The sequence below is a fragment of the Melozone crissalis genome, unplaced genomic scaffold, assembly GCF_028551555.1.
Source record: "Melozone crissalis strain CALT ecotype California unplaced genomic scaffold, PUWL_Pcris_2 ptg000023l_1, whole genome shotgun sequence".
Classification (NCBI taxonomy): domain Eukaryota; kingdom Metazoa; phylum Chordata; class Aves; order Passeriformes; family Passerellidae; genus Melozone; species Melozone crissalis.
In genome coordinates, this window is record NW_026535801.1 from 11,160,615 (window position 1) to 11,171,666 (window position 11,052).

Here is an 11,052-nt window from a genome sequence, read left to right on the forward strand (position 1 = left end):
GTGTTTTATCTTTTAAGTATTATTACACAAATCTTTCCCTATCTTTTGAGGGTAGTAAGCTGCCTTTGCAGCAAGTGATTCTGTTATGTACTACTCAACCACTCTCATGCACTCAGGAGAGAAGCTTAAAGAAGGGGTAGGTTCAGTGTTGAGACAGGAATGGTTTGTAAAAAAACCCAGATAACTGTAAAAGCTGTTATTCAGAAATAAGCACTGGATTTTTTGACCATTCTGGGAGGTTAAACACTGGAAATGCCATTCACTGTCGTGTTCAGAATCACTACTTTAATCATTCAGTTCATGTTTGAGCAGGCAGCATGTCTGCAGCTTTTGCTGTCAGTGGATAGATGCAGAAGAAAGCATAGGGTAATGGTTGAAGCAGCAGCCTTCCAGGGTATGAAACAGTCCACAGTGATCTTTTTCCCACTTGGAGGAATGGGAGGAAATCTCAGACTAAGAAAATGAGATGATTTAGATGAAATCATAATGAATGCTGATCAGGTTTGTACAGTATGAAGGAAGATTGTGTGCCACATACATTTCTGTCCAGGTAACAGGTACAGAAGAGAAGGCATTGGCAGGAAGGCCCATCTTGGAGGAGGAAACAAAACTTCTTTTTGAAGTTCCTTAGTCCTTTCAGGGTGGGTACTTTAGCAGTCACTTCTGCTTTCTAGTGTTAATTGGATGCAGTAGAACATAGTAAATACAAATTAATCTATGAAGTTTTGCTGTAGTATTTTTCAAATTGAACTTACTGACTGCTTGAATTAATTTATGATACTTTTAAAATTTGTGGTGTGAAATATGTCTTATGAACTGGTAAACATGTACAGCTGATATTGGTGACAACAGGAAATAAGAAACACAAAGCATCTTGCAAAATTAGGCTAAAAGAGGGCAAACATGACCAGGGGGGCTGACTGTGTATGCCTCCATTATAGAAATGTTATGAATTGACCAGTAAGAAATGTTTAAAGTTATATTTAGATTTCTGAGATTTGGAATATTCAGCAGCAGAAAAGGATGACCTTTAAACAGTGAGTTTTTAATTCCTGCTTTCTGGTAGCCACAGGCTGATGTGCTAAAAAGTGGTACTTTAAAACTATTGGGGTTTTGGTTTTGTTTTCCACAGGGAGAAGCAGTGCGTTTAGCTCGGCAGCTGCCCTTACATTTGTCAAAAGAAGATGTGCAAAACACAATTTACAGGATGAAGCAACAGCTTGGAAAGGAAAATAAAGGCTGTGTTCACGGTCGTCCTTTTTTTCATCACTTAACAGATATTCCAGAAGTTGACAAGCACAACTCCATGGAAATTATTCAGTAAATGGAACATTTTGTTTGGGGTCATACGTCTCTTGCTTAATTTTGATCACTACTCTGTAATTTCAGTATGTTTTGTGTAAAGCTTTTGTTTAATGACTTTTCATTGTTACATGTTCACCTCCTAAAGACTTTATTTAAATAAAAATGCTATTTGAAAACAGAAAAAAATACCATAGAAAAACAACTCACCACTATTTTTTTAAAAAGAATTTATTAAAGAAATGTTCTCAACTGGTTTCCTCCTTCTCTTATTGCTGCAGGTTTAGGAAATACCAGTATGTCAGAATTTTTTAGATGTGAAGTGGTTAGAAGTTGCTTTCAACAGAGCATGGCAAAGTTTATTATACTAAGGACATCAACTCTTAATATTCAAAGGAATGCCAGATAGCTGTAAGTATTTGAATATGGCATTGCCATATGCAGTTATTATAGTTAGTTATGCCATATGTAGTTATTATAGTGTTGTATTTCTATTTGGAAATTCTTAGCTCATGTAAATGAGTATTGACAGTCCTAGTATCCAGTCTCCCAAAAATTCTACACTTACAGAAGTATGGTTCTCAAAAATACAGTACAAAAGTTTAAAAACTTCAGATCAACAAAAACTGGCTGGTTCCATGAAAGCAGAATGGATGTGAGTCACAGGAGCACAGGTTACCACTGAAATCAGGTGCCCATGGATGTTTTTTGGTGCAGTGCTATACACAAACTGTTTGGGGGTGGGAAACATAAACTGTCCTCCCTCAGGGAGAATGTGGCATAACTAGGGCATAGTCTGCTATATAGAGAGCTACTGACTTTGGTAAACTGGTTCATTCTCTTCTACCAGAACACAATGTTTACTCCTCTATTTCAAGTAGTGGCCTACTTCTGTAAACCTGCCCCCTAGGCCTTCTGTGCACAGCAGATGCCTTGTCTCTGGAAGAGTATGTTTTAAAAGTTTCAAGTTCATCTGAAAATTCCTGTTTATCCCCTGCTGTTGTTTGCAAACCTTGGCACTATGAAAACGTGGTGGTAGGACCTAGCTGTGTAGTGTTTCTGTGGCTGCTGGGTAGATGGTTGAAGGTTGCTGAAAGGCCCAAGTGCAAGTTAGTTTGTGGACAGGAGTGTTGGACCAGACAAGCAAATGTAGGGTTTGAATGTTTAAATCACTGATGCTGAACTGGTGAACTAATTTAAGAACTCACAACACAGCCATACATCACAAAATGTAAATTCTAACCTGAAAGGCAAGGATTATCAATTCTAACCTGAAAGGCAGTGATTATCTTTTTCACAGAGCCTGTTGCAACAGAGCACGGGGTAATTGTTTTAAACCAAAGGAGGATCAATCTAGATTACATATAAGAAAGAAATTTTTTACAATGAGGGTGGTAAGGCACTAGAGCAGGTTACCCAGACACACAGTGGATGCCCCATCTGTGGAAATACTCAAGGTCAGGTGGGATGGGGCTCCAGGCAATTTGATCGAGTGAAGATGTCCCTGCTCAGTGCAGGGGACCTTTATGATTATTTCTTTATGCCACTAAAGCAAGTTTGTCCTTTTCAAAAAGAGCAAGGATGATCAGAGGGCATAAGCAGGATATCTTTCCAAGCTTAATGGTAGCAAGGTACAAAATGAGAATGTCACTTGCAAACTGGACATTTGGCTCTAAATGTCACTCAGTACAGAAGATGTGAATTTTTAGAATCGAAGTGAGAAGGTGGATGGAGATAGAGAAAGGAGACATGACCCTTGGCTCTGATGGGGAAACAGGATCCCAGCCTTGCATGGGATATAGAAGGTTATAGTTTGTTTATTTTTATTCTTGTTGGAATACAAATTATGAGAGTTTAGAGAGGTGCCATTACAGTTAGAAAAGCCAGAAGCAAGCTGAAGAATGGAAGTTTATCTCCTGACTAAGGTTGTTGGAAATTAAATTAATGTGGTGCACCACTTTCAGTCAGTTTGGAGTATAACATAAAGTATTTAATGAGATTAATAATTGCTGCTTCTTTTCCAAAAGGTAAGATAGCTATATCCTATATACTGAAGCCAGTGCTAGTATCTTTTGTAACACTTGAGTCTACATCAAGAGGACAAATGTTACTTGGTATTCAGGCCCCAGACTGAGGACAAAACATGATTGGCAAATGGTATTCACAGGTGCCAAGGTGGGTTTAGTTGCTATGGAAGCAAATTAGCATCAGGATTTTAAGTGCAGGTGCACCAGGTTAGGTGTTTATGAGCTGGGGCTTCCCTCCTTTCTTTGCTGTGTTTGCTGGACTCGCACTTCTGAGAGCTGCTCTGGAGTTCTTCCTTAGGTACGTGTCCATACAGTTTGTTTTCTGTTTCTGGGGGATGTTGTGTGCCTGGGTGGCAGCAGTGACTGCTGGAGCACGGCTTTGGAGCTGTAAGTCTGGGTGTCCCCCCCACCACTCATGGTTGGGACTGCAAGCTGAAACTGGGAGTTGTTCTGCTGATGTGGGAGATGGCTTTAGATAGGACAGGGTGGAGGTTTCTCCTTGCTTTATCCAGTGTGACTAAAAAGAAATGTTACTTTCTGTTCTTATAGATGTTCTTACTGATGCCTCTAGTGATGCATCCATTTTGTGTTCTTTGTTTAAACAACAGAAATACCCCAGTTCTAGGTTTCCAAGTTGGAAGCAGTTAAATGGTATGCCTGAGGTAGGAGTTTTGGAGAAGGATTCTGCCATTCTATCAGCATGGGGTGCTGTACAGTGAGCCCCACGAGGCTCTCGGGAAAGCACACAAAGGCTGCCTTTGCCTGCAGTCAGTCCGTCCCCAGCTCCGCGGGCACTGTGTTTGAAAGGAAGAGGAAAACCTGAATGTGCACGTTGGGTGGAGTTGCATATTGCCGTCCTTGACCTTTCCCAGGGAGGGAGAGCTGCGGAGCAGGCCGTGGTGGGTGCGTGTCCCAGCGGCCACCGAGTGGCAGCCACCTCCTTGTCCCCCACGCTGCTGCTTCCCCACGAGTGGCCGGGCTGGGCCATTCCAGGGACTTGTCGTATTTGCGCTGCCCTCTGCTGGCATTTCGGTTTTGTACAATTTGATCTTAAATTAAGGTCTGGGGCTGACCATGTATGAGCGTCATTTCTTCCTTCCTTGGCGTCCCCAGCAGGTGAAAGCGTTATTGCTTACTTTGCTCCTCGTGGTGTGCGTGCTTGCTTTCCTAAAATACGCCTGGGGCAGGTAGCAATGTTCCCTAGGGGAGGTCAGGAGCTTTCCAGACTCGTAGGAAAACTTCCAAAGCCTGTTGGTCGTACGTAGCTTTGCATTTTTGAGAGGGTCGTTTGTATCATTGGTTGGGGCAGGTTTGGTTCTGGTAGTGTGTTTGCAGCTCAGGTGTCCCCTTCCCCCAAATGTTGAGAAGCTGCACATTCCTTTAGTGGGAAACAGCTGAATATAAATTTGATTTTATAAATAGAGGAAAATCTCATTGGAAAACCAATTCTTTTTCTTTGCATGTAAATATGGGTATAACCATGAAATTAAGGTAGCACCTTTTACACGTGCCTTTTCTGGATGTAGTAGGAATCTTATTAATGAAGTTTCTGTTCCAGTTAACCAGTGTGTGTGTGAAGGAGTTTGCACTATTTCTTGTTTGTTTTTTTTTTCCTTTATCATGAATGGTATAGTTCAGAGAACTATAGCAAAACCAGAGGAACATTGAAGTTATTTCAGGAGCACCTAGCAGTCATGGGCAACAGTAAAATCTAGATGATGGAGTTTGGGATTTGTTAGAATGGATTCTGCTCTATTTTCATATTCTGATGTGGAATATTTAAAATATCTGTCAATAGGAACAATATTCCCAAACACTTTATTTAGTTATACAAGCAAACATTTCCTAGTCTCAAGGATTTAATTCCTTTTTTTTCCTCCTGCAAACTTACCGGTCTTCATGAAAGCTAATGTCAGCAAACAAGCTTTTAGGTTTTTGACAGGGTTGTAATATTTGATCTTCAGAGTTTGCTTTATCTTCCATAAAGCATGTCAGGTTTTGGGTTTGTATTGAGTTTTGGTTTCTTTTGCTAAATAAATTTATAATTCTGAATTTATTTGCAATAGAATTTAGGAGGGTTCTTGAGAATGTTGTTTCATTTGTACCCAGCATTTAACAGGATGGGTTAGCAATTATAAGAAATAATTCAGGTACATCTATTTAATTTTGCAAATGGAAGGCTACCAGAACTTTTATTTTTTCCTCTCTTTCCTTCTCTCTGTAAGTATGGAGTATCATATCTGAAATTATGGAGAGTGTAAATGTGGAAATGTTAAATCTTTTGTTAATGGCTTCGAATTAAGCCCACATTGTTGCAGATGATTTGGAGGACTTATTTAAAGTAAATATACAATTTCAAGCTCAATTATCATTCATAGTTTAACCGAGCATAGTGAGATATTCAGTCTGTGAATTTGATACAGTGTTACTTCATAATTACGATGCTTTTTTACAGTAAATTTGATATAGAACAGTTGCTAAAGGAAAGCTGCTGAACAGTGTGACCAACCATTTTATGGGACACATCTGGTGCATTAGTTCAGGATGTGCAGTGCTGGAGAACAGAGCCTTTTGCCCAAAAGGAGAAGGAAGCTAACTCCACATGTATATGTTTTGGGGACATGCAGAGAGGTTAAACAATTACGAGTTAATTGTGTAAGCTAATAGGAGGGGTGTTTGTAATGTCATTTCAGAATAGCTAAGGAGGAAACAGAGGAGAATTATTGTTTTAAAATCTCATATGAATGGTTTACACCTGTTAATGTTACATTTAGAACAGCTGTTTCTTTTATTATCAGTAAACAGATGCAGAAAGTAATGGAATGTTTTAAAGCAATATGTTAATCCTATCTTCCACTACTGAATATTCTCATAATGTCCTGATTAAATATTAACTGTACTGCTGCTGTCATCTGCAGTTAAAGAATATTTACTTAATTTTTAAATCACTTTTTATCTGAAGTTGTAGATGTTTATCCAAAGTTATTATAGTCTTTCATCAACCCAGCCTAATTTTTTTTTCACATCAGTAATTTTATTGGTGATTTTGTTGGACTGAGCTCCTCAGTCAAAGTAACCCTGATTTTGGTTTTGCTCAAAGGTTACTTCTGTATTTGAAATTTCACCTGAAACTAAACAAGCTATATTTATAAGGGGTGGGATGGGGGAATTGCTCTTCAGGGCCCAGCCTAGCACATTAATTTTGTATAAACTCCATGTGAAATTGCTTATAGGTGAAGCTTTCCCAGACTATCCTCAGGTTAAGCTCTGCAGCTGGAATAGTACCAGTTAGGTGGTACAGGAGAGGGTGGGGTTTTTTTGGGGGTTACGTGAAAATAGTTTTAGTTCATTTATTTTCAAATGTGTTGTGCTGCCTCAGTTATAAAGAGAAGCTATGAATCTGACAGACTCTTGGAAAGAAATACCCAAACTGCAGACACAATATCATGTACTTGGAAAACAAAACCAAAACAAGTATTCCAGAATAATTACAAATTAATGCCTAAACCTGAAGTTTCCTAAAAACCTGTAGTGTCCACTAGATGCTCAGAGAGAGTAGGACTTCTTCAACTGGAGGATTCATGTCTTAATCGTGGAATGGCAGGGTGTGTGAGTGTTCTGCAGCGTGCAGCATTGCGGTGACCCAGCGTGCGTGGGGAGCGTTACCGAGTGACCCTCGAAGAACGGAAGCGCAGCAGATTCATGCTCTGTGACTTGTTTGGCAGATTAGTTTTCAGGAAATGCGCACACCAACGAATATGGCAGCTGCGTTATTAAAAATACTGTATTCAAGCCCAGGTCAAATTGTTCATTCATGCATGGAGTAACTCAGCATTAATTGAATCATTGCATTTTTTACATATTTTAGATCACTGATGTTTTTTGCTTCAGCACTTGAAATGCCTGATAAATTACTATATTCACAGGGGGCAAGCATTTTGACAGAGGAATGCTTTATAAAGCATTTATGTGTTTGCTCATCAGGTCATTGCAATAGTGAAAATGCATTGGTAGAAATAAGATTCTGTGTTAATTCTAATGTCAGGCAGTCTATTCTTGGAGGATTTCAAGATGCTTAGGTAAAAATATCTAAAATTATACAAAATTAAAAGGGAATTACTTCCTTAAGCTTAGTACTGCTTATATTAGATAGATGTTCCTGATGAAAGGTAAGAGAGTTTACTTTCTCAATTAAAAAAAACAAAGGCAACAGTAGGGAAAAACCCTCTCGTGTCCATTAAGTAAATTTAAGACTCCTGTCATCTCACTTTAATAGAATGGAAAGGGAAAATCTTTGTGAAATAATTTGAGTTTTTCATATAAATTAGTTTCGAAGGGCTAATAATTCCAGCTTGTGAGGAGCAAGTCTCTAGGTATGATTCTTGTTAGACTTTGCCAAAACAGACTAGTAGTAAATAGATTATTTCAAAGGAATGTTTTATTGGAGGTCTCTTCTTCCCTTAAGCAGACGGAGTAGAAATATTATTTATGCAGTTAACATTCCTGATGCTCCCTGATACCTTAGGTGTGTATAATTTAGAACAGGAACCATTTAAAACCATTCCACTAAAACAAATGGAACTGTAGGAAACTGCTCCCTCATCAGAGGAATTCACAGAGTTACCTCTCCCACAAGAGAGTTACAGAACCTTTCCCTGAGGCTTCACACTGAGCTTCAAAATGCCCTTTTCCAAAAGTGGTTGTCCCAGATCCCATTGCCATTTAGGAGAGCCATATCTTCTATGCTTTATTTACAATGACCTTTGAGCAACTGAAAATGCTGCCAGCTCCTTGAGAAAGTGTGGCTTTGAAATTTCAATTTTGATCTATGTTTGCAAATGAACAACTGTGATTATGCATGAACTATAACAGCAATAAAATGGATACTGACCTTTTACAATAATAGTGCTTTATGCTCTTAGTGAGCTTCACTGTAGAATCTGAAAATGCTTAATAGTGCACCAGCCACTTGTAGCTTATGGAAACTGAAGAAACAGCTCAGTCAGCCGTGAGAGGGATGCAGAGTTTACAAGGGTGAAAACTCCAAGGGCTGCAATTCAGATTTACACTTGTATTTTTACTAGGATGAGCATGAATCTAATGTTTAATGGGTGTGTGCAGTTCAGTTTTGTCTGATTGCAAACTTCTTCTGGAGTTCTTAATATAATTTCTTACTCTATATTAATCCAAGTCATCACAAGTTATGCATCTTTTCATTATTGTTGTGTTCTGCTTCTTGTGAGTTTATTTAGGTGCTCTGTAGCAACAAAAATTGTGTTAAATTCCTTAATCATATGAAGTCATGAAGGTTTCAAGCACCAGGCGATTTTTAATTTTATTTTTTTTTAAGCCTGTGTGGATGCAAAACTAATAAAAATTCAAGTCCATTTAAAGAAAGTTTTGAATGACAAAATACAGTGCAATAACTCTCTTGCTAGTTTTCTTCTGATTACCAGTCTATGTCTTTTTAACTCTAGCTCAAAAATCTGGAGCGAGTATTTTGGCATTGCAGTTTGTTGTAAGGAAGATTTAATAGCTTGTTATGTCCTATTTCTATAAACAGAAGTCATTTAGAGTTCAGCAGATATATTTAGAATCAGCATTTGTGCTGGTAGTTACAAGCTGAATAAAATTAATCTTTGAAAAGCTCAATATGCAGGAGGGAATATTCAGGTTCAAAATTTACCTCACAACAAATTCTCTTTTAGGAGACTTAGGGATTTTCACAAATAGGAACCTACAAAATTGAGTATCAACCTTATTACTTTATTTTAAATCTTTTTGACAATGAGGTTTTGTTGTGTGCAAATCTTAATAGTTTTAAGAGATCTATGTGGCTACTGCTGTTCAAGAGGTCAGGTCCTGTACTCTTTACTCTGGCAAAACTCCCTAACCTTCAGAGAGGGACATATCCCTGTCTCAGGGAGTGCAGAGTAAGGCCCAATAAAAAGGACAGCCAGAAGCTTTGGAGAGGTCTCCTCTACTCTCAGCTGGTTTGGGACAGAGTATGAACACAAGTTTACTCTGAGTGATTTGTAATCTAACCTCTGATTTGTTGAAGTCAAGGCATGCGTGATAACTGAGAAACATATGCAAAGTCAGTTTAAGAGATGAGTTTAATAGCAAATAGTGAATTAAAACCATAGTGACCTTTTAGTCTTGCTGATCATGTGCAGAAGGATGTTCATGTGGTGCCCTGTACTAATCCCAGTAATAGGGCTCTTGCTTAGGGAACAGCAGGCACAAGCAGTACTCTTGTGTATTTGTTCTTCTACTGCATTTTTTAATTGAAAAAATTTTGCAATTAAAATGTTAGACCTTGATGCAATTTTTGCATATTCTGTTCTGGAAAAGATAGCACTTCTTTTCCTATGAAAGAGGTTTTAACTTAGTGGTGCAAATAATCATCAATGCCCCAGTTCAAATTTCAGCTGTTATTGCTGTCCTGATTGCTGGCTCTGGCCATGTTTGATGTAAAGTCTAATGATTTTTATTATACCAATTCTTATATAAATTTTGCTAGACACTCCAGGAGCTTGAAGGCTACTAGTTAAAAGCATCTTAGATATTTAACTTAAATATCTTTTTCCACCTGTATTTTAACACAGTAATAACTGCTGTAGATTATTTTATATTGAGTATCCATGCTTTCAGCACCACAAAAACTTGCACCCAATCATGTGATCACCCCATCCTTAAAAAAGTGTCTTGTAAGGATGGTTTTGCAAACAACAAAAACCTTCACTTTCTCTTTTCATATCTAAGCAGGTAATTTTTCAGTTTTTATCATGTTTGAATTCTGAATGTTTCAGTAAGCCTCAGAGAAGGCTTCATGTAGGTGTATTTTTTTAAATGTCAGTGCTGAAGAGATAGAAAAAAGTACTTCTTTTATTTTTTCTCATGTTTTCATTCTTTGCAATGTTGCTAGCTGTTCACCCAAGTGTCAGAAGTGTGAAGCTGTGTACACAAATGAAGTTGTGTACACAAATGATCCTTATGATGCCCCTTGGTCCCCTCATCAAATTGGAGTATTGGGAAGAGGACTGGCAGTGTGGCTGGCTCTTGGCAAATCTGGTGATTAGCTGAACACACTGATAGAGTTTCCCCATTTTAGCTACGTGGGGACTCTATTTTAGGGGGAAATGATATGCTGGTACCAAATTATTTATATGATGTGCAGCACAAAAGTTTTCCTGTTTTGTGGGGGTTTCTATGGCATGACCTGTGGGCTAACTGAGGAAAACATGACTGGGAAAGTGCTCCATATACAGATACAAGTGCTCCTATTGATACATTATTTTTCTAAGATTTTGCTGAGTAAAGCTCTTTCCATACATAAGCATTTTGGCCATCTGCAACTGCTTGTCAGTGAGGCTGGTTTGAGAACACTAGCTGTAATTGTAACCTCAGGAATGTGTGACCAGCTCGCGGCCAGCTGTGCATGCCCTGACTTTTCCCAGGTGTTAAGATACATGGCCACTTTTGTTCCCCTTCACCAATGGGGCAAAATACAGTCCTTGTTTTTCTGCACCTTGTACTAAGCCTAAGAACTGCTAGGTTTTGTTAGTTTTTCAATAGGTCATGGCAAACAACTATGTGAAGTTGTCCGTGTTGTTTAATTATTGGGCATCTGTGACACAGTGTGCTGCATCTGTAGGATAGCATGTATTTTGAGAAAAACAAAAAGGGTACTCAGTTCACCATGGCCTTGCTATAAATTAGC

At 38.6% G+C, this 11,052-nt stretch overlaps 1 protein-coding gene across 4 annotated transcripts in view; it reads left to right on the top strand.

Moving 5' to 3' along the window:
• Positions 1-1,508, top strand: part of PMS1 (PMS1 homolog 1, mismatch repair system component) — a 44,149-nt gene extending 42,641 nt beyond the window's left edge. For all 4 annotated transcript variants that reach the window (XM_054277538.1, XM_054277537.1, XM_054277539.1 and 1 more), the window contains one exon: positions 1,133-1,508. In XM_054277538.1, the coding sequence (XP_054133513.1) occupies positions 1,133-1,324 (192 nt within the window). In that variant the 3' untranslated portion in view covers positions 1,325-1,508. The remainder of the gene's footprint in view (positions 1-1,132) is intronic.
• Positions 1,509-11,052: the final 9,544 nt, after the last annotated feature.